This window comes from Malaclemys terrapin, chromosome 7, assembly GCF_027887155.1.
Source record: "Malaclemys terrapin pileata isolate rMalTer1 chromosome 7, rMalTer1.hap1, whole genome shotgun sequence".
NCBI classification, from domain to species: Eukaryota; Metazoa; Chordata; order Testudines; family Emydidae; genus Malaclemys; species Malaclemys terrapin.
Genome location: NC_071511.1, coordinates 56911205 through 56934175, shown reverse-complemented (window position 1 = coordinate 56934175; position 22971 = coordinate 56911205). Strand labels below are relative to the sequence as shown.

Below are 22971 nucleotides of genomic sequence, written 5' to 3'. Positions count from 1 at the left end.
GGTTCGGTAGCCTAGGGCTTGGGAGAACCAGGTTTAATTCCCTGCTCTGTGTGACCTGGGGTAAGTTATCAAGCCTCGCTTTGTCTCAGTTCCCATCTGTAAAATGGGGATCATACCACCTCCCTGCTTCACAGGATAAATACATTCAAAAACCTGCCACATGCTTTGTGTGTTGTTATACACACAAGGAAGCAGGACCCCTACAGTGTAGTGCTTTGAGTTCACTGCCTCTGAGAGGTGGTTTATGAACAGGGAAGGTCAAAGATTTGGCAATTTCCAGGTGGAGTGTTGCCAGCTCACAGAGTTCCATTATGAGTTTGGCCCCCAAAAATCATGAGACTGTCTCAAAAATCATGTGACCGTAAAGGGGGTTCTATAATTCTTTGTATTTGCCTGCTGCCATCGGACCCTGTCAGGTTTCCTTTTCAACTGCAACCACAAGGGCTAGAAACTTACTTCTGTTTTTAGAAAAAAAGAGCTGAGATTCTCACCTAATCACATGACTCCCAGAGCTGGGGCCTTAGAGAAAACACCAAATGTCATGAGAATTGTTATAAAATCCCCAGGGTTGACAGCACTGTGGGTGGGAGAGAAACAGAGGAGAGGGACAGTATAGAGAACGGATGGGGGATGACAGCGGACACTGGGTCAGAGTGAAGGGAGGATTCAGCGGAAAGAGTACGGGGTGGGAAAGGGGAGGAGATCCTGTGGAGAATGAGTATCATGATGGGCAAGGGGGGACTGTAGGGAGTGAGACGGAAGAGGGGGGGTCCAAGGGAGTGGCTCAGGAGTAGAGGATGCTAGAGAAAGACCCTGGGGCTGTTTAGAAGGAGGAAGGGCAAGAAGAAGAGCTCACGGGGTGAGAGAGCTTCTGGGGGTGGGAGGGCTCATGGAGGAGGGCGAGAGTCATGGGGACGGCTCAGGGGAAGCAGGGAGATTCTGAGAGGAGACAGGGTTCCGCTGGGGAGGGACCACTGTTAGGTTTGGTAGAAAGGAAGGAATGACAGAGCAGGGCCTTATTATGATGAAGTGAGGCTGTAGGTAGGATTATTGGACAGATGACAGGCAAGAGAGTACCCAGTCAGGTAACTTGGCAACACTTTTGGGATTGGCAAGAGAACCCCCCCATTTGTGCCTGGCCCAGGGACCCCACCAGCCCAGTGACACAGGGCACCCATGTTGGATTGGGAAGGCCTGCACGAACAGCTTGAGAGCTGGACCACGGACCTCAGTCACAATCTTTCTTACAACAGAGTATGAACAGTACAATCAGAACCAATCCTACACACATAATGGGAATGACATCTGCTCCCAACGGGCTGCCAGAAGAACCCGAAAACAATTGCACAACTGGCATAACCGCCTGACAGGAGACACATCAACACCCCTGTGTGTGTGTGACAGAAATACCCCAACAGGTAACATGGAAACACACTGCCAAGTGACACAGAAACACCCCCATGGGTGTCACAGAAATAGCCGTACTGGTAACATGGAAACATGCTGACAGGTGACACAAGGACGTTCCAGGATGTCACAGAAACAGCCCTACAGTTCAATGTGATTCCATGTTACAGGTGATACAGGGACACCCCTGTATCATAGAAACAGCCCTACAGGTGACACAGAAACACTTACGTCTCTCATGAGAACATCCATACAAATGACATAACACTCACACTGTGCTCTCTTTGGAGCAGGGACTCTCTCACTGTGTGTTTGTATAGCGCCTAGCAGGTGGCATTACCAATAATATTCACACTCATAACAAAAATGGATGGATCTGACCTGTGGACACCTGCCTGGTGACAGCAACACTCATCAGAAGTGCAGAGGGGAATGCATCTGGGTAAGCGAAACTGCGCCAGAAACGCTGTCCCTCTTCGCCAGCTTTGTCAGTCTGGGGGTGGTCCCCTCCCACCTGTCTGTCCCAGCGCTACCCTGGCCTAGGATGACCAGATGTCCTAATTTTATAGGGACAGTCCCGATATTTGGGACTTTGTCTTATCTAGGTGCCTATTTCCCTCCACCCCCATCCCAATTTTTCACACTTGCTGTCTGGTCACCCTACCCTGGCCCTCTGTCTGACCGTTGCCTCGGCTCTGTTCTAACCACACACTCCTGTCCCCTTACAGCAACACTGCTCTTTCCCTTCTTCCTTTTCCCCTTCTCTTTTTCCCCCTCTGATGTGTTGCTGGGTCCCAGTGCAGCCAGGGCCTGTCAGGTATCTTTCCTGGACATCCCCTGAGGGGGCTTTCACAGACTGCCAGTTGTAGCAGTTTCAAACTCAATTGTTCTCCTCAGTACTGAGGCAAATGGAGTCATTAATTACCTTCCATCGGCTGGGCCGAGTTCAGAACGCGATCAATACGCAGCGCTTGTCATTCACGGCAGCCAGCTCTGCACACCCCCTTGCTCTCACTGGATTCAGCACGGGCCCAAAGAGCTTTGCTCCAAAGCCCTGGGGCAGCTCTCCTGGGATGAAGCAAACCCCCAGTTCTGGAAGGGAGATTAAACCTCCTGCTTCAGGGTTCAGTCCAGTCTTTGATATGGGAGGCCAGGAGGAAACACAACAGGACATATCACTCCACCTCTGCCCACTGCAGAGTTCTTCCACCTCCCTCTGACGCATCCGGTGCTGGCCACTGACAGGATATTGGAGGGGGTGGGCCTGTGGCCTGATACAGTCTAACAGCTCCTGAATTTCCAGACACCTCAGTTTGGCCCCCGATGCTTATATCAATACTAAGCCTTTGTGATGCCTGAGGAAGCCTTTACCCGTGGAGGGGGCAGAAAGCAACAGCGCCAATCTGATCTTGCCTGTGCCGCTCTCTGGGCCCATCCAGCAGGGGAGGCTGAAATATTGGGGTCATAGCTCCCCACAGAGGGCTCTGCCCTACATTTAGGATACCACCATCTCTGGGTGAGTCAATTCTATGTCGAGCAGGGCTGCCAGAACACATGGGGCTTTGACTGAGGATATTGGAGCAGACAGGGTGGAAGTCAAGGGCAGGGATTCAGCTGGGAAGGAGCTCACTGGGATGGGAGCAAGGTATGAAGGGTGCCAGGAAGGTGCAGTGGGTAATGAGGTGGTGAAGGGGTGTGTTAAGGATATTTTAGGGTTACCATACGTCCTTTTTTTCCCGGACATGTCCGGCTTTTCGGCAGTCAAACCCCCGTCCGGGGGGAATTGCCAAAAAGCCGAACATGTCCGGGAAAATGGCGGCTCTGCTCCTCCCCGACTCTTCGGCTCTGTTTAAGAGCCGGGCTGCCCGAGCGCTACCGACTTTGGGCAGCCCCGTGCCTCCAGACCCTGCGCCGCCGGAGCCCGGGAGGGGAAGTGCCCGGCTGGGGGCGCAGGGTCCGGAGGCATAGGGGCTGCCCAAAGCCCGAGCGCTACCGGCTTCACGGTTTGCCGGGCAGCCTCCAGACCCTGCGCCCCCGGCTGGGCGCTTCCCCTCCCGGGCTCCAGCTGCGCTGGGGAAGCGCCGGCCGGGGGCGCAGGGTCTGGAGGCTGCCCGGCAAACCCTGAAGCCGGTAGCACTGGGGCAGCCCTTTCCCCCTGGCTGGGAGTGGAAGGGAGGAGGGGGCGGAGTTAGGGTGGGGAAGGGGCGGAGTTGGGGCAGGGCTAGGGGTGGGAAAGGGGCGGGGCCAGGGCCCGTGGAGGGTCCTCTTTTTTTATTGATGAGATATGGTAACCCTAGGATATTGAGGTAGTGGGGGGTGTAGCAGGGATAGTGGTTCGGGGGATAGCAGCTTGGTAGGATATTAGCCTTCAAGAACCAAATATGTATTCAAACCCCCATGTCCATATGCATCGGGTAAACCTATGTGTCTGAACCTCTTTATGCAAACCCCACGTCAACAAATCTATGTCAGTTTGTAACTAGGGATCTCTATCACCAATCAGCATACAAACTGATCACATTTGCTGTGTATCTGGACAGGTGGAGGGACAAAGGACAGCAAGGTCGTGTATTCTGGCATCAATGTATAGCTAGGATTATGAATCTATGAGTGAGGAAGACTGCATATACACATATGTGCCTGGGTACAGAATGGATAATGTGGTATGTGCATTGGGCATTTAATACAGGAGGTGCAAACTTACTCTTAATTGTGCAGGCTAAGTTGCATTTAATATTGTGTGAGTGTGCAAATATGCATTGGATGAAGTCTGCGCATACAAATAGCATGCAGTTAATGTCATGTTTAGGTGTGCAAATGCATATGTATTCAGGTCTGTGGGCAAATTTGCATTGGATTACTATGTAGTATGCAAATGTGCATTTAATGAAGTGGGTGTGTGCATGCAAAAATAATATGCATTCAATACAGTTTGCAAATGTACAAATTCAAATTCAGCACAGGGTTTGCGGGACAATGCTGGTATTGAACACGGTCTCTGTGTCTGGTTGTATGCCCGAGGCTGTGAGTGAGCATGCTCATCTGTACTGAATACAGCTGTAGTGTGCATGAGTAAAGGCACTTTTGTGTCAGCATGCACACAGCTGCCATATGCACATGTGCAACATGTATAACCATGCTACATGGCTGTGTTTGAATGAGCATGCACATGCTGATGTGTAGTGTTGGTGGTTGTGGCTGTGCTATTTCAGTGTAGGGCAGGGGTCGGCAACCTTTCAGAAGTGATGTACCGAGACTTCATTTATTCACTCTAATTTAAGGTTTCGCGTGCCAGTAATACATGTTAACGTTTTTAGAAGGTCTCTTTCTATAAGTCTATAATATATAACTAAACGATTGTTGTATGTAAAGTAAATAAGGTTTTTTAAATGTTTAAGAAGCTTCATTTAAAATTAAATTAAAATGCAGAGCCCCCCGGGCCGGTGGCCAGGAACTGGGCAGTGTGAGTGCCACTGAAAATCAGCTCGCATGCCACCTTCAGCACAGGTGCCATAGGTTGCCTATCCCTGGTGTAGGGTGTACTGGTGGCTGGCTTATGTGTATCCAGTGCAGCATAATGGCTCTGTGCGCTGTATTGGAGCCAACTAGGCAAATTCTGCTCTCAATTCTGCTGTAGTAAACCTGCAATGACTCCAGTTACCTCAGTGGAGTCACTCTGGGATTATACCAGTGTCACTGAAAACAGAATGTGAATCCAGTAACTCTTGCTGTGTTGGGTTTGACCCTTTAGAAGATAGAAATGCAGCTGTCATTGGTGTGTGTATTTGCCTTGTTTATATCAATGGAGCAGCAGCAATGGTACTACACAATGGGCCAAACCCCCGACTGGTATAGGTCAGTGTAGCTCCATTCATTTCAATGGAGCGATGCTGATCTATGCCAGCTGAGGATCTGGCCCTCCAATCCTCTCCCCAGCTGGTGCACACATTTCCTCTAGCACGGAGCCAGCAGGGAGAATGCTGCTGCCTAGCTAATGCAGAGCAAACAGGGCTACTGCAGCTCCGTCTCCCAGGACAGAAGACCTACTTGGCTTTGTCATGGGGTACGGCTCTCTCCCTTCAGATCTTGAGCCTGTGTGTCGTGGTGCTGGACCTGCTGAGGATCCCCTTGGTGAGTTTATAAAAAATGGTGGGTTTTGTTAGCTCAAAAGGACACAAGCAAGGCAAAAAATTACATTGCATGCAGCCCTAACTATGCTTGTTTAGAGAAACTGCTTGCATTTATGAAGCCTTTGGTGCGGAAAGCAGGGTTGCAAATGACTGCATCAGACCGACAGTAAAGGCCATTAATTTCCTGTTATGTTTTCCTGTGTTGGGGGCTTTATTAATTTAATTTTACACTGTCGAACAACAGCGAGCGCTGACACTGCCACGCTCAGAGGGATTTTTTTTTTCCAAGCAGCGCTTTGCCTGACATGCAAATCAACACCATTACTGGAACCAATAAAGATGAGGAGGGGACGGCGGTACCCGTGCAACCCCGTCTCCCTGCTTCTTGAGAGGCTCGGGTTCCCGGTCAGGGCGCTGGCGCCTGATTTAGCTGTTGGCTGCCTGAACTCAATTGACCTGACTCAAGCCCCAGGCAGCTCTATGCACTCCCCAGATTTTATTGGTCTCACCCATCCTCTCCGCCCAATAAAATACTCCTTACTTCCTCTCCCCTTTCTGTTCCATTCTGCTCTCACTCCATCCCAGACCCCATTCCCTCTACATCATCCTACCCTGGGTCACCTCAGAGCCCACACATCCCCGTCCTTTTGCCCCATCCCCATCATTCTCCCCTTTCCCCACGTACACACCAGCAGGGGCAAACGCACACTCCAGTCCTGAGCCAGGTGCCAGTGAATCATTTTATTGGACAGTCTTCTGAGTCAGCAGTGAACCAGTGCCCCGGAGGGGGTGTTGTTAGCGGCTGCCATCTTTTTGATGTGCCATAAAACAAAGGCTCTGATCACTCTGAGTCGTTAAAATTCCCATGGCACTTTTTGCAAGAGTGCAGACATTAACCTGGCTGGCCTGACAAATTCCAACCTGAGTGATTACACACTGCCTAGCTAAATCCCCCATGCAGTTTCAATTGGACTCTGCAGTCTCCTTCCTAAACTGCTGTGTCATTGCTCTGCACTGTTCAGTAACAGCTGTGCACCACCCCAGACTTAGCTGCATTTCAGTGAGGACTAAAGTGGTTCCTATACAGTGAAACTTTCCAAAACAGCCTGTTTTTTTCTCTCACTAAGCAACTGAACTGTGACAGAAAGGTCACTGAAAAGTGCAACGCACTGAAATACTGTCTGAATGCAATGCTATAATACACTGCAGCTATCTGGGATGTGCACTCTACCTCAGTACCATATAAACAGAGTGTCACTGTACCCTAGTTCCCTGTAACTCCTGTAACTTGCTGGGAAAGCGCTTTGGGATCCTCCTGAATGAAAGGTGCCATATCAATGTATAATGAAAGTGATGAAAAACGGTCCCTTACAGCAACATGAGGCCTGCTCATCATTAGCAAAACAGTTCCAGATACACAACGGAGCAGGGCAGAAAAGAACCTGAAAGACCTTTAAGGCCTTACAGGATATTTATTTCTCCCACTGGGAGGCTAAGATGCACCCAGTGTCATAGAGGTGAAAGCAGATGGGACTCAACCAAATCCTTCCAAAATATGGGAAAGTTCAGATCTGGATGCAGGGTCAAACTCTGTGCTTGTGGCCCGTCTCTCTAGAACTTCCTGCCTTTTCCCCCCAGCCCAGTGTTGTGGGCAGCCACAAAAGCCTTCACCCCTCTGGGAGCCCAGTTATGGAAATGTTGTGCCAGCTTCTGCAAGGCCATTGACTGTGGAGAAGCGTCTCCAGGAGGGTAGCAGGTCCTCCAGAGCCTGGCGAGTGTTTCATGTGCAATTGGTGTCACGTTAAAGTTTAATTAAGTGCCTACTGAAGACACTTCATTAGGAGCCTGTCCCAGAGAGACATGCAGACCCCCTTGCTCGGCCCACCAGCTGCGCCCATGGAAATTCTCTGCCTCAGCAGCTGTACGACACCTGTGAGCTGCTGACAAACACAGCATGGGGGAGAGAAGGGAAGCTCCTCAGCCCGGCCTGGGCTGCCTCCCTGAACCAAAAAACACCCCCCCGCTAGGGTGACCAGACAGCAAGTGTGAAAAATTGGGATGGGGGCGGGGGGTAATAGGAGCCTATATAAGAAAAAGCCCCCAATATTGGGACTGTCCCTATAAAATCGGGACATCTGATCACCCTACCCCCCGCACTCTCAGCCCCCGCAGGCTCTTTCCTTCCCACCCAGCTTGGGGGAAGGGGGAGAACCAACCCCTACAGCCCATGGAGCTCGGCACTCGACACATCTCGGCAGAGAGATGCATGGAGGGAGAGCGAGAGAGACCAATGAGAAGGTGGACAGAGGCAATTACTGAGGCCTTTATTCTCCTTGACACTAAGGCCCCTCCCTTTACACCACTATGGCAGCCTTAAAGTGGGCACAAATTACATAGGGTCCCACTTGAAGCTGCTAGAACAGTGCCAAGGGGCTTTCCTATAGATGAGAATGAGGTTCAAAGAATTATAGGCAGATTAGACAGGCAGGTAGTTCATCCCCGGGGTCCTACTGGAGATGTCCTTGATGCACAGGATCATAACCTCGCCCCAGCCTCGGCAGGCTGACCCGGCCAACGGGTGCGTCTGTTCCAGGAGCCATTTGGCAGCAATGCCGGCGTTTGGAGGGGATCCAATGTTCCCTGAGAGGTGAATTAAAACTTCATAAACTGCGTTTTCTTGAACGCAAGTTCCTGTGGCACAATTCAGCCAGAGAGCCTTCTCTCTCTCCCATCTCCAATCACCTTCCCCCCTCTGCTCCGCTCGCTAGTAGTGGGCTAATCGCTAAGTGAGATCTTCCCGCCTTCCCCGGGATCAAGTGAAACGCAGCTGGAGGATCTGATGCCGTCCCCAGACAAGCAAAGAGCTCCTGCTCTTCTTTCAGATAACACCAGCCTTTCTAAAATCCCCATCTTCGAGGGAGGCGGGGGATTTCCCCGGCTCAAACCGAGAACAAGATGCTCAGTGCGTTCCCTTAGCAGATGAAGACTTGCCTCTGGAGGGGCGGTTTCCATCTGCGGGCAACAAACAACGTTTAATGTTACGTCATCTCCACCGTGGGCTTGGGAGCACAGAGACGGCCAAATTAGGAGCGAATAGGCTCACGGGTGATTGACTGTCAGGCCCCAGAGCTGCTTGGATGTGGTCGAGGAGAGAGAACACGAGCCATCCTCCACCGACGCCTCCGTAAAGGTTGGGATTTCTGAGGCCGCCGTTGTCTACTGCCGTCAAGGTCAGCAGGTTCGGGTTCACTGAACGGTCAGGACGGTTTGAATTACCGGCGCTGCTTGCCGATTCCCTCGCTGATTGTGATCCGTCTTCCAGCGCCTGGCCGTGGGATGCCATTCCCCGCCCATGTGCCATGCACCGGGGAGGGGGGGGGAAGGGAGGGTGCACAGGGACGTGGGAGAGGCAAGAGCTCTCCAGAAAGGAGATGAGTTTTCAGCCACATTTCAAGAGCGAAGTCAAAGAGAGTGTGGGACCCACAGCACATTCTCCACGCACAGGGAGAAGGCGGGGAGAGATGCATATCCCATGACTCTTGAGGACACCCCAGCTGGAGATTATGCTTTCAATATTCACCTTCCTCTGGGGAGTGAACATCCCTGGTCCTCTTTCCCCAGCCTGGAGATCTCTGAACTCCCCCCACCCCTCATCTCCACCCTCTATGGAAATGACGGGAACTAAAATTTACCAAGCCCTAGGAGGGTGCAGAGGGGGACTGTTGGCCATGAGCTCCATCCGGTTCTGTGCACATGACTTTAGTAGTCTGAGAGCATGGAAAGACATGCAGGCCTCTACAGAAACCATATTGCAGGGGAGTCCTCTGCCCCAAACATACCTATGTGTGTGTACAGGAGAATAAAGGGCTGAGCTAACTTAGTGTGCTCCTAGATTCATCGCCCCCAAAGGGACATGACTGCTGGGCTGGCGTGCAAAGTTTCTGAAGGGAGGAGTGACATGACTTGAAAATGTAACTGTCACCTCAGCATTTGTGCAAGAGAAGCAGCATGGATGCCAGCGTGAGTGGACGCACGTGTGTGTGCGCATTGCATACATAACAGGTGTGAAAGTGTGGAGGGCAAGGGTGACAATGTGCATGCGAATGAGTGTGACATACAGGGATGAGAGAATGATAGTGGACCCACGTAAATAGCCTTTGCCATTGTACGTTACATGTAGGCTTGGAAGGGTTCCGTTTTCACTGGTGAAGGTCTATGAACATTGATGTCACTGTACATGTGCAAACTGATGAAACAATATTTCCACTGATAACTGAAATTTACAGCGAGGCAAAGTAAGAAAAATGCAGTTTGAGAACTTCTTAGAGGTTAAGGCTATTTCCTTTGTATACTTTGACGTGATGTTGATGGTCATTAAATAATTATTATCTGCCCCCTCTCCCCAATTTTCTGCAACTGTGGAAATTTAAATAGATCAAAATTGGAAAAAATGCTTAAAAATAAACGATGTTATCCATTGAAATTAAAAAAAAAAATAGAAGTTGAATTCTGCCAAGCCTAGTTATGTGTCTCTATGGGCCAAATTCACCCTGGGCATCACTCCACTGACGTCAGTGGGGTTGTGACAGAGATGAACGTGGCCCGGTACATACATATGTTTACAGTCACACCACACGCCTATTTGTGTATAAGCCCCAGCATGTACAGCTGTACATGTGTGTATCTCTATCTGGCTACCCCATGTATGTGCATCAACAAAGGCCTGTGCATACCTGTGCATCTGCCTACATATGTACACCTAGGGGTGTATGTGTGGTGGGACTGTCCGAGTCAGACACTGACGCTGTGATAGGCTGACTATGGCTGTTGGCATACACTCCCAAGACTCAACCTTCTTCAGGCCAGCAAAGTCAGAGGCCCAGACCCTACCCACTGCCAGATACATCCTACCTGCCCCTCACTCCCCATCCTACCCCCTCCAGCTGCAAAGAATGAAGGGGGGCAGTACCCAGTGTCTTGCTGGTTTACATTAATGAGATACACACAGCATAATCCGGCAAAGGATTCAGCTCTACAAAGGGAGGTAATAGCAGGCTGCCATGCACAGAGCAGCTCAGGTAATTGGTTTATCTGTCTAGAAGCAGTGGTAGCAATCTCTGCACAGACAGACTAGCAGTAAAGTCTCTTCCTTAAGGCTATTTCCTTTGTCTTTTCAATTGCTTGCACATCCATGTGAGATAGAGAGAGAGGGAGAGAGAGAGAGCGAGCTAGAGAGAGAGGGAGAAATGTTAATTTGTGAATTAATGGCTTTTCTCAGCGGAATTGTAAATTCAAATGTCACCTCGCACGGTGACACTGTGTCTGGGCTGCTGAAGAAGCAGCGTTCACATACCACCCCTCTAAACACACACACTGCCGTGCACCTCCCCTCCCCAAAGGTAGCTGCAGAGTGGAACATGCTACTTTTAATTCGTAATCACACCACAACAAAGCTATGCAACCAGGCTTGCTCTCCAACCCTCCTGGCCACAACTGGACGGCTTGCCCGCTGCACCTCACCCCCTATTTCAAACATGTACAGCTCTAGTCCAAGACAACACATTATCTCACCCCACCCCCGACTAATCAAAGGATAGTTGTTTTTAAGGGAGGGCTTTAGAACGGATGCTGCTGCAGCTTTCTCTTCTCCTGCAATAATCAGGTGAATTAATGACCCTGAAGTTAAAGTGAGCGCGGGTACTTGGGCGCTGCATGGCATAGGGGAGAAAGCCTTCATTGTTTTTGAGCAGGAGGCGGGCAGCAGTGAGGGAGATTCATGGATGGAGATTGAATATGCAATTTTCTTTCACCTTGCCAAGAGCTGCCCCTGGGCTGTGCCTGGCCTAAATTTTTTTTTCCCTTTTGCCATCTCTGCCTTATCCGGCCCTCCCACCTCCCTTCCATTCTTTCCAGAAAATTACCTTCAAAATTGATTTCCACTTTTACAAACAAATATAATGGGAACATGAAAAAAAAAAAAAAAAACTTGGGCTGTGATGAATTGTGGCTGTCAGGTGCTTCCAAGTTGCCTTTGTTTTTGTTTTATTGCCCAGTAGCTTCTTTGTTTTTCCAGCCACTGGCAATAGTGCCCCTACCTGCCCCATCATCATGGTACACAACCTCCATCATGGTGATACCCCTGGTGTTATTGTGGTGTTAACCCCATTACTCCTGATTCCCCGCCCCGCCCATGGTATTGCTGCTCCGCATCACTGAGATGCTACCAGTCCCCATTACAGTGTACCCCAATGCTACCACCATGATACAACTGAGCCCCCATCATTGTGATACAGCCAATCCGAGTCACTAGGCTACCCTGATCCTCTAACACCACCAATCCGAGTCACTAGGCTACCCTGATCCTCTAACACCGCCAATCCGAGTCACTAGGCTACCCTGATCCTCTAACTCCACGCTACAACAGATCCCCATCACTGTGATTTGGGCCTGTCACTGTGTAGCCTTGGATCCTATTGCCATGTTACATAGATCCAGTTTTGCTACTTTAGAGCTTCATCACTATGTTACTCCTGTTCTCCGTTGCAACATCAAACTGACCTCCAGTGCTGTTACCCCGACTGTACTTTAATGTTACATCAAACTGGGGCATCGCCAGGTTATCCCATGTTCTCATTTGCCTCATTGCAACATAACCCCCGATCCCCATTGCCATGTTCCCCTGATGCCATCACTTCACCCTTGTGTCCCATCGCCATGTTACAACATCACCCCTGCACCCCATTGCCATGTTAGCCCCGTGCCCCATCGCAGCCTCCCCCCTGCACCCCATTGCCATGTTATCACTGATCCTTGTCACATCACCACCCAGCGCCCCATTGCCATATTACCCCAGTCCCCCATTACCATGTTACTCCTGATCTCATTGAATCATCCTGCCACGCATTGCCATATAACCCCTGATCCCCAACACAACATCAGCCCTGCATTGCACTGCCATGTTACTGCTGAGCCTTGTCACAATATCACCCGGTGCCCCATGGCCATGCTACCCCGCATTTCCACCACTGCTCTCCCGTCCCTCCTCACCTTCTTAGCCCTGACTCCAACCACCATGTTACCCCGGCCCCCATCCCACTCAAAGTCCAGAATAGATTCAAACATCCACCTCTTTGCATGCAGACAGCACCAGTGTATACCTGGACTGCAACAGACAGAAAGACCCTGAGACCCCAAGAGACAGATGGCCAACAAGAGATCTGGGATGAAACACACAGAGAGGACACACGAGGTGGACCCGGGAAGGTGCTTTTCTGAAGCATTGCGAGGCGTTCTAGCTGTGTGATTCCCATTGGACATGTCAGTGGGAACTCACCCTCAGAGACACAGACGGAGGAGGGGGTCTCCAGAATTCTTCCACCATGGACACATGCAATCCCCTGTGTCCAGGTCTCCTGAGCTTTACCAACACAACTCCACAACAGCCAGTTGCTACCTCCAGCTCCAGCTTTCTGTATACACAGGGCTGGAAGCGGTCTGAAAAATGGGGGGTCTGTTAGAATCCTGGAGCTGCAGCTGCGGTAAGGTTGGGCTAAAGCCCCTCAGCAAGCTGGTTTGATTGTTAAATTTCTCTTTTTGCTGGGACCGCAACCCCTTGCACCCCCTCGCCCCTTCAAACACTGTGTATACCTTGCAGCTCAGAGCAACAAAGAATGCCTGCCCTCTTTAGGGTAATAACTTCATGTGCACAAGGCTCTGACAGCAACATGTCAACCTGAACACACATCCACTGATGTTAACACACAAATACACAACACACAAATATGTACACAAATGCCCAACTCTTGCACAAGTACACCTATACCTAATATACACACAAATACACAACCCCCCAAACACATACAAGTACATAGCACCCACCCACATACATAAAAATATATACACAAGCACACCCCGTTCACCAAATATATATTCACACAACACTAACATAAATCCAGATACACACAACAATGCACAATACTCACACAAATCTACAAAACTACACAGCATTCACGCAAATACACTCAAAATATGCACACAGATACAGCATTCACAGAAATGTACAACATGCCTATACTCACAATGCACAGATTAACATGCATAGTGCTCGTACAACATGCACAAAAATCCAAATACACAAGTGGCACTCTGCCAAGGACAGATGTACAGACAAATGGAAACCAGTCACACTAACACACACAAACATAACAAACAAATACACATATGTTCTTGCAGCCACAAATACAAATGCAGAGAGGTACACACACACACACACATACACCAGGACAGATTTGCTTGTCCTCAGTATTACTGATCCATGGCAAACTAAACAGCAACTCCAGCTTTGCATGTGTTCTGCCTATCTAGCCTTCTGTGATGCACTCTTTTAACTCTGTCTTGCCTACAATTCTGCTCAGCAGCGGCACATCCATCACACAACTCTCCACCATCCCTAGCGCACGCTCGCACATACACAAACACACACACACACTCAGGCTGGCTGTCTCTTTTACTTACAGACAGACCTCATGCAATCACAACCCATATTTCTGGCACAGCCACGCTGGCACCTGCTAATTCTGCCCCTTTTCATCAGTGTTGTGCTGCTTTTATGCCTTGTTCTGCCATCACCTCTTCCTCCTCTTCTTCCATGCACGCTCTGCCCTCTCTGGTCAGCCTTCCGCAGTTCACTCAGAGAGGTGCAGGGCGACTGGCAGCTGTCACTCATTTCTACATTCTAATCTCTTGCTGTTGGGAGTCTCACCAGCGTCAGGACTAGGGGGCTTCACAGACAACAAACTGCCTCTTGGAGCTACAACTTCATCTGGTGCATGAGGGAGCTGTTAACTACACTTGCCTGCATTGACACAGCCACACTGTAGGTTCAGCACAGACACTGCTGCCTACAGGGATACAACACGGCCATGGGCAGGCATGGCCACGCTGTCTGAAACAACATAAACATAGGGACAGGGGGATAAAATCACAGCACGAAACAACACAACTACACCTCACACACAACCAGATTAGCCAAAAGTGACACATCCAACACCCACCTGCGACAATAAGTACACATGGCTATCACATGAGGCAACACAACTACACCCATCTGCAGTGGCACGAACACAACCATTCACCTGCAACAAAGCAATCATACAGAATAATGCAAACACCCTTCTGGGTTGACACGGAAGCACAGCATGAAACGACACCACCACACCACAGACAATGTTGCCAGGCTTCACCTGCAGTGACCCTGCACACTCAGTGGTCTTTAACACAACCACACGCAAAGACACAAACTCATCCAACTGCACTCACACAAACACACGTCAGATGCAGCGATACAATCCCATGGTGTGACACAAGCACATTGTTTGCAGCACCACATTTAAAAGCACAAAGGCATATCCCTGTAATGACACAAACACTCCCATTTTGCTGATACAACCACACTACTGATAATGGGATAATCACATTACAGACAACAACATAAATACGCTACCTGTAATACCACAATCATGGAAGATGGAGCAACATAACTACAGTTCCCAAAATAAACATGGTACAACATGATAACACTGACTGAAATGACATCATCCCAGCACTGCAATAATACAACTACACTGCCTACAGTATCACAACCAGATGGTACAACCCACCACCTGCAATCAATGACCACATCTGTTGCAATGACACAGCCTCCTCAATAGAAGTGACACAACAATACTGCCCGCAATGATGTACTGATGATGCCTACAATGGAACAACCTCACTGCCTGCAGTGACACAAACACGCCATCAGGAATGATTCAATCATGCCTCCTCAAACAATACAATCACTTCAGCTGCAATACTGCAAAATTGCAAGCAATGATGCAGCTATACCGTCCCACCAGCAGTAATGGTAGAGCCCCCCAACATGAGCACTGTGGCCATGCAGCCAGCAATGACACAATCAAATCACCTGCAGTGACAACCATACCACCGCTAGTGAGATAACCATGCTGCCTCGAACAATACTATTGTACCACACTGTCAATGACACAACCAGCTGCAGCAAGTCTTCTCAAGCACATCACAAGCACAGGCTGCTGCACACACATCACACCTGTCATTGTGCAAAAGTCTCCATCCTGATCTTCATGGCATGGGCCCAGGATATGTAAGAGCCCAGAGCTCCTGCATGGACATGGTGGTCGTCAATTCCACTCTTTTGACCCAGTGGAATTCTACAATAACGGTAAAGCTCATCTGTGCAGCGACTGCCAGTTCTGGACTGTGGACTGAACTCTCCCAGGAGCTAAGGGCCTGCCCAAACCTCCCTGCTTTCCGCTCTAAGAGCAAGGCACATATCTTCAAGAGGCCTTCGCTCACATAAACACAGAGCCATGTTAACGGGGCGGGAGAGGTGGGAACAACCACCAAACTAACCAATACAACCAAACAAAACCACCAATACAAATCCTTTTCCAAAACCAAACCACTCCGCCACACCCACGATTCTCCCCCTGGGGAGAGGAAGAACCACATGTGACAGACTGAACACCACAATCATACCACATGAAATGACAGGACGCATCTTGAACATCACAATCACCCCTCCCTGCCGCAATGACAGGACGCACCTTGAACATCACAATCACCCCCCCACACACACCCGCCACCGCAATGACAGGACACACCTTGAACAACACAAACACACCAACTGCAATGACAGGATGCACCTTGAACACCACAATCACACACACCACCTGCAATGACACAACCCACCTTGAACAACAAAATTGCACCACCTGCAACGACCTAGCCACTCCACTTTGAACAACACAATTGCACCCCCTGCGATGACTCAGCCCTGTCTCCCTCACTTAGATGTATATCGTTCCAATCATCCAAATGTCAGACTACAAAAGAGAAGGAAAACGCTGAACTGCGTTCAGCCTCTCTCCTCCTGGGGATATCACACTGGAAGCACTCTGGGTATTATTGCCACTTAGACTAACAACCACCCGTCCACCTCCTCTCCCACAAAACCACTGCTGATATTAGTGCTGATAATGCTAACAGCCCTCTGGGTTTTATTACTGCTGATACTAATAATACTAGACACATTACGGCTGCTCCTGCCAATAACACGCCGCCGATATGATCCCTGCTAATGCTGACAGTACTTGTGGATAATATCGCTGCCATTGTCAGCACCGCAGATCTGATTGCTGTTATTGTCGCAGGCCAGTACAAATAAACACTGCCGTTGTTACGGTGGAGGAATTATCAGCACTGGAACAGGAATCCAAAATGAGAATCCGGATCTATAAAAGAAATTTGCCCACGCCCTGCTCTCGAGAAAAAGAGCTGCCTTTAATCATGATGGTTTTCTAATGGTCACAGTGGTCTCGCCTATCATATGGAGCAAAAGTCCTCCTGGGAGCCTGAAGAGGCCAAGGGGTGCAAGAGGGCACTAGGAATGGTGCTTTGATTATCCATTCATTCATCTCCTCCATATGCAGCCACCCATCCATCCCCTTACATGCCCATCTAGCTCATATATAATGCCCATCACCGTAGCAGGTGAGCGGCACTCATTTCTTTATTAGAATTGGTGGGTCTGAGCAGGGCCTCTCCGTTCTCTCATGTGCCCAGTCTGATCCTGTTGGAAGGAGGGAAGAGGAGGAGGGGAATAGCCAATCGCTCTTGCCACCTTTTCACTGGGGGCCTTTGTGTCCTCTCTCCCATGGCCGTGGTGCTGCCATACCCAGCTGGACCTGCTGTGCACAGCAGGGAGAGGGGCTCAGCCTAGGTCTGGGAGCACAGGAGTAAGAGCAAGGGATCTTACCGTGGCTGTGATACGGGGACAAGGCTCTCTGTGGCCTCAAGCTGGTCCATTCCCCTCTCTGTGCCCGGTTCCTTGGGGACAGCTGGGTGGTAACAATGATACATCTGCCCCATGGCATGGCCATGGGTGGCCCGGGTCAGCTGACTGTGTGGGCTCTGGGACCCTGCGAGTGGGGTGGGTTTCAGAGCCGGGGCTCCAGCCTGAGACCAAATGTCTACACTGGGATTTTATAGCCCCGCAGCCTGAGGCCAAGTCAGCTGGCCTGGGCTCTGAGACTGAGGTTTTTATTGCAGTGTAGACACCCCTCCTCCCCCCGCCCCACAACAGGGCTGAGGATTCACCTGTGAATGTCTACAAGGGGCTGAAATGACAAGAAGTGCTAACTACTCGTCGGGGACGACCCTGCAATCCTTACGCAGCCTTTAGGGACTGGCCCCTTCCCGACTCTGATTAAAGGGCGCACAGTGTCCCTTCCCTATTCACTCTCCACCTAGCCCCCCCATCAATCCCCTGCAAGTCCTCCTCTGCGGGACACCTGGCTGCCAGCGTCCCTTGCCGAGCCCACCTCACAGCCGTCTGGCTACCTCTGCCTGACTCGGGAGTTTGGCTACATCATCCTGACACATAATTATCTCCCCGCTTCTTAATCATCTGCGCCGCTGTCTAATGCAGGCACCAGCTGCTGCAAGGAGGAGCGGGAGGGGAGCCGGGAATGAGGGCAGAGGCTCCTCTCTGCTCCCTTTCCCCTCCAAGCCACCCCGCATGCTGCTAACGAGGTTTTCAGAACCAGGGGCAGCCTGGCTTGTCCCCTCTGCTCTGATTGGGACTTCCGGAGAGACCACTCCTATTTACCCCATAGATGGGAGAGGGGAATTGGCAGGGCTGTTCCCTGCCCCCTAGCATGGCTGGGACTGCAGATCTGCCTTCGGAGGCAAACTCTTGCTCTTTAAATGCAAGACGCAAGCCCCAGCCGGGATCACTGGTACGGACATCATTCAGCACCCATGGAACACATGGGGAAGATGACTCCTTACAGTACAAAATACCAGCAGCTTGCCAACAATCACCCCCTCCAGTCTCCCATGCCTCCCACCCGCCCCTTCCCACCTTGCAGCTAAGACAAATTAGAGCCTGCCAGGCTAGGAGAAAACTGCCGGAGAACAAGAGAAAGGCACTGGCTGCAGACACACCACCTTGGGAGAGCTCCTGCCAGGAAAAGAGATCTGAAGCAGAGGGACCTCCAGTTAGTACTGTTGGTGGGTGGGGTATGATGCCGGGGTATCCTTGGGAGGGCAGGATCAAGACATATAAGGGCAGGTTCCTCTAAGGCACTGAACACACGCTGCAAAATGCAGCGGCCACTGGCAGCACTGAAAGCTGAGGGTTCTCAGCACCACACAGGGAACGGCCGATGACTCCCCCAGCTCCCCACTGGAAGCAGGGACTGCAGAGAATCTCCTTTCCTTAATAAATCAAATCTGGGAAGAATCAGAGCAACCAGTAAAAGCTGCCCTGTATGTCTGGGTTTCAGATACTTTTTTTTTTTTTTTTTTTGGTACTTTCATTGTACTGCGCCAAACAGCTCAAATTCTTGGACTGAAATCTAGGGAGTGGATCAGCCCGTCATAGGCAAAGCTCCTGGGATATTTGTGAAGAGCAAAGTACTGATGCCAGATGATCTGGTTAGCATTATACCGAGTACTAAGGGATCCTGCCAAGAGCCAGATCACAGCAAAACTCCACTACAGGTGAAACTTACCAAATCTGGGTTTTCCTGACAATGCCAAACACAGCCGTGGTGTACCTAGGGGTTTGCAAATCTATAGGGGAACCTGGATTCACTTGAAATTGAGGTACCAGGTCAATTTATGCTTTAGGTGTAACCATGAAAACTACTGGAGCGTTTGCATTCCAGTAGCGACGGGTCAAAACCAAAACCCTGGATCCTAGCACTCCAAAACTTTGAGGCAGTAGTTCTCAACCTCTCCCTTAATGTCCTCCCCTTTCCATAGTGGGACTGTCCCAGGACCTCACTGCCATCAGTCTGGGGACTGGATCTGCACCTGGGTCCTGATCCAACTTCCAGTGGAATCAGCGGGAGTTTTCCCATTTGCTTTAATGGGGTCTGAATCTCTGCATTCCAAATGATGCAGTCCCTGGTTTTCACCAGTAACCAGGCAGAATGAGGCTGCCGGAGCTAAGTTTTACTAGGGGTTACTGCGTTCATTTGAACCTGAAACTCAAAGTGAAACTCAGGAGTGCGTGAACCCTATGAGAACCGAAGCCATGCAAGTAGCCGGCACAACCCCCATACAGCTCTTCTGCTGCAATAGAGCCTCCACCTCCCCCTAACCCACCAGATAACACAGGCTCCCTGCCATTAACTTACCCCCATTTGGACTGGGGGTTGCAGGCAAGTCAGCCTCCTACTGCTAGGAGGTGCCATCCACACAACAGACAAGAGTGGGAAGTGACAGATTAAGGCAGTGGTTCTCAATCAGGGATACGCGTAACCCTGGGGGTCTGCGGAGGTCTTCCACGGGGTACATCGACTCATCTAGATATTTGCCCAGTTTTACAACAGGCTACATAGAAAGCACTAGCAAAGTCAGTACAAACTTGAAATTTCATACAGATAACAACTTGTTTATACTGCTCTATCTACTATACCAGTATTTCTCCACCTGGGGGTGTCAACGCGGGGTTATGGAATGGGTTTAGAGGAGTCTCAAGTGCAGGGCCAGCATTAGGGAGTGGCAAGCAGGGGCCCCACGAAGCTAAGATACATGCCAAAGCCTGAGTCCGCCACCCAGGGCTGAAATCAGACTCCTGATGGGGTACAGTAGTCTGGAAAGGTTGAGAACCACTCAATTAAGGCAGGATTGAACGGGTCAAACAACTCAGGCCTCACACTCTGAACAGCCCCTCCCCAATTTTGAGTGCATCCAAATACAAGAACAGATTTAAGGCAACAAGTACGCAAGCCTTATGCCCCCCCGCCCCCGAATGCTGAGCCTCCACTCCCACTCCTTACACTGCCCACCTGGAAACACGCCAGCGGGTGGGCTTGGCTCTACAGCTTTTTGCTCATTCCAAGATCTATTTAGCCATTAATCCACCCCGGTGTGGGAAGGGGGGAGGGGGAAGAGAAGGAACAATCTTAATCCCTAATTTCTGTGGGTTTGGGGGTGGGGGTTAGATACCACCCCCAGGGCCAAATACTTAGTAGATCTCCTGTACTGTGTAAGCAAGTCTGTTTGGTGCTGTGAAGGAGGCCAGATGAAACCGGGGCCCTTAATGTCACTGTAAATAAGTGGCTGATGGCAGGTCGTAGGGAAAGGGCTGCTAGCACCGAGAGCCTGAGAGTCACATTTCCTCCCACCCCGCTGCAGGTGCTGAGCTGAGATGGCGTCAGGTTAGGAAGCGAGTGAGTCAGAATGACCTGGTTTCCTCGCAGTTCAAAGCGCGGGCACCTGCTGGCACCTGGGGAGTTGGGTTCCAGCCCTTTCCAGTGGAGAATGGGCTTGGGATCAGCTCCAGGAATGGAAGCGGCTGCTCAGCCCGCTGAGCAGATGTCTGGAGAATGTAGCCTGTCACGAAAGGCCTCGGAAGAAGAACATTCCAAGCCAGCAGGGCGGTGCGAGAAATCGGCCGCTGCTGCTAAAACTGATCTAGCCCCGGAGCAGCTGCAAGGCCTGGTTTGAAATTGGAGCCTGTGCATGGGGACAAAGAATATAAAAGGGGAGGATGAGCCTCTCCCCTCCCCCTACCTTCATCACGTTTCCTCTTCTCGCCATTCGACCGAGGAATGCCCAGGATCCCGTTAATGGAGTAAGAACCCACTGGATCATTGGAGGCACTGGAGACGGGAGGGGATGCTGTACTGGGAACTGGACAAAAGGAAAAGGGAAAAGGGCCATGAGGAGAGCAGCACAGCACTCAGGGAGCACCTAGTTGAAAGCTACCCCTTCCCGCACTCTCCTAGGAGAGCCTCTGGCACCAAACAGACCCCAGTTCGTGTCAGTGAAGGAGCCATAGTCTGATATTCCATAGACTGACAACGCCTCTTGCTGCCTCTCAGTCTTGCCACATATCTCACCATACAGCAGCTCCACAGACCCCAGTGCATACCACCAAGCAGCTACAACCTGCCAGTAGATCCCAGTCTAGAGCAACAGCTCCCCAGTGCCTTCCACTGGAGTCCCATGCAAGATCTGCATGTGCCACGCAAGCTAATGACTGCCCACTCTGTCCAGGTACAGCCAAGCGCCTCCCAGGAAAGCCTAGTGTAGAGCGTTCTCTCCCAGTATGCCCCATTCAAGAGGTACCTGTCACATGATATCCCAGACATCCTCCCAGTACAACCTCCCCTCCAGGATACAGCCTAGCACAGGTGCACAGCATTTCAGTGCATCTCAGTACAAGCCAACGCCTTCTACAATCTCCCAGTGCAGATCAAGAGCTCACTGTATGTATCCCGGTACAGATTAACACCATTGTGGTGCATCCCAGTACAGACCATCTCCCAGTATAGGCTAGAAGTCTCCCACTACAACCTAGTCATGGTCATCATCTCTCAACAGTTTCCAGTGTAGCCCAGTATCAGCTCAGAAAACTCATTCAGAAGAAAGAAAGAAAGTGCAGGTGTACAGGGTAGTACAATGCATTCCAGGAGGCTTGCCATCACTTCCCAGTACATCCCTGTATGCATCTTAGCAATTAGCAGCACAGCTCAGATATACATCGGTGCTCCCCTGTGCAACCTCCCCTGCACACCTCTGCCCCCCCTGAACATTGTACTCATGTGATCAACACCTCTCTGTGCAATAGGAGCCTTCCAGTACAGTACAGACTCTGCCAGCCCCATCTAGTACAGACCAGTACTTCCCAGTACAGCCCAATATGGTGTCACACTTCCAGTGAGAGTACCCACAAACACCATTCCATAGAAGCCAATGCATTCTACTACATTGCAGGACACATCACTTTTCTTCCAGTACAGAACAGAACCCACCAGCTCCATCCAGTATCGACCAGCACTTCCCAGGAGATCCCCATACGGTGCTTGATTTCCAGGAACAAAACACCCACAATCGCCTTCACATAGGCCATCACATTTCACAGCTTCCCAGCATACAGCACTGTTCTTCCAGCACAGATTAGTAACCCCACCCTGTACCAGCAGGAGCAGAACATACACACAAGACCACAGAGCCAACAGTAAAAAATGCCTTATAAGCCCTTAGCACAGAGTCTGTAACACTATAGACTAGCAAACTCTCTGTAGACGTTATTACAGGCTCAGAATCCTGCGCACACCATAGTCAAGCCATCTCCCATTAACGTCTCAGTGAAATACATCCCGGCACTGCTGGACTCAGTGGCCAGCTCTCGGGAATGTCTTTTCCTGCTACAGGCGTATCCTTGTCCCTGAGAAACGGTCTCATTCCAGGGAGGGGAGAGATGGATAAACAGAGAGGGGGAGGTGAAAGAAGAGGAAGAGTGTGAAGGAGGCAGGAAAAGGGAAGCACAGGGAGAAATGTGCTTGGACACTCTGGTGATGGACACTTTATATACAGGGAGGGAAAGGAGAGAGAG

The 22971-nt window shown here is 50.5% G+C and overlaps 1 protein-coding gene across 2 annotated transcripts in view; it reads right to left on the bottom strand.

Annotated features, from left to right (window-relative positions):
- Window positions 1-22971, bottom strand: part of PAX2 (paired box 2) — a 100398-nt gene that overhangs the window by 36366 nt on the left and 41061 nt on the right. For both annotated transcript variants that reach the window (XM_054034864.1, XM_054034865.1), the window contains exon 5: window positions 21144-21263. In XM_054034864.1, the coding sequence (XP_053890839.1) occupies window positions 21144-21263 (120 nt within the window). The remainder of the gene's footprint in view (window positions 1-21143; window positions 21264-22971) is intronic.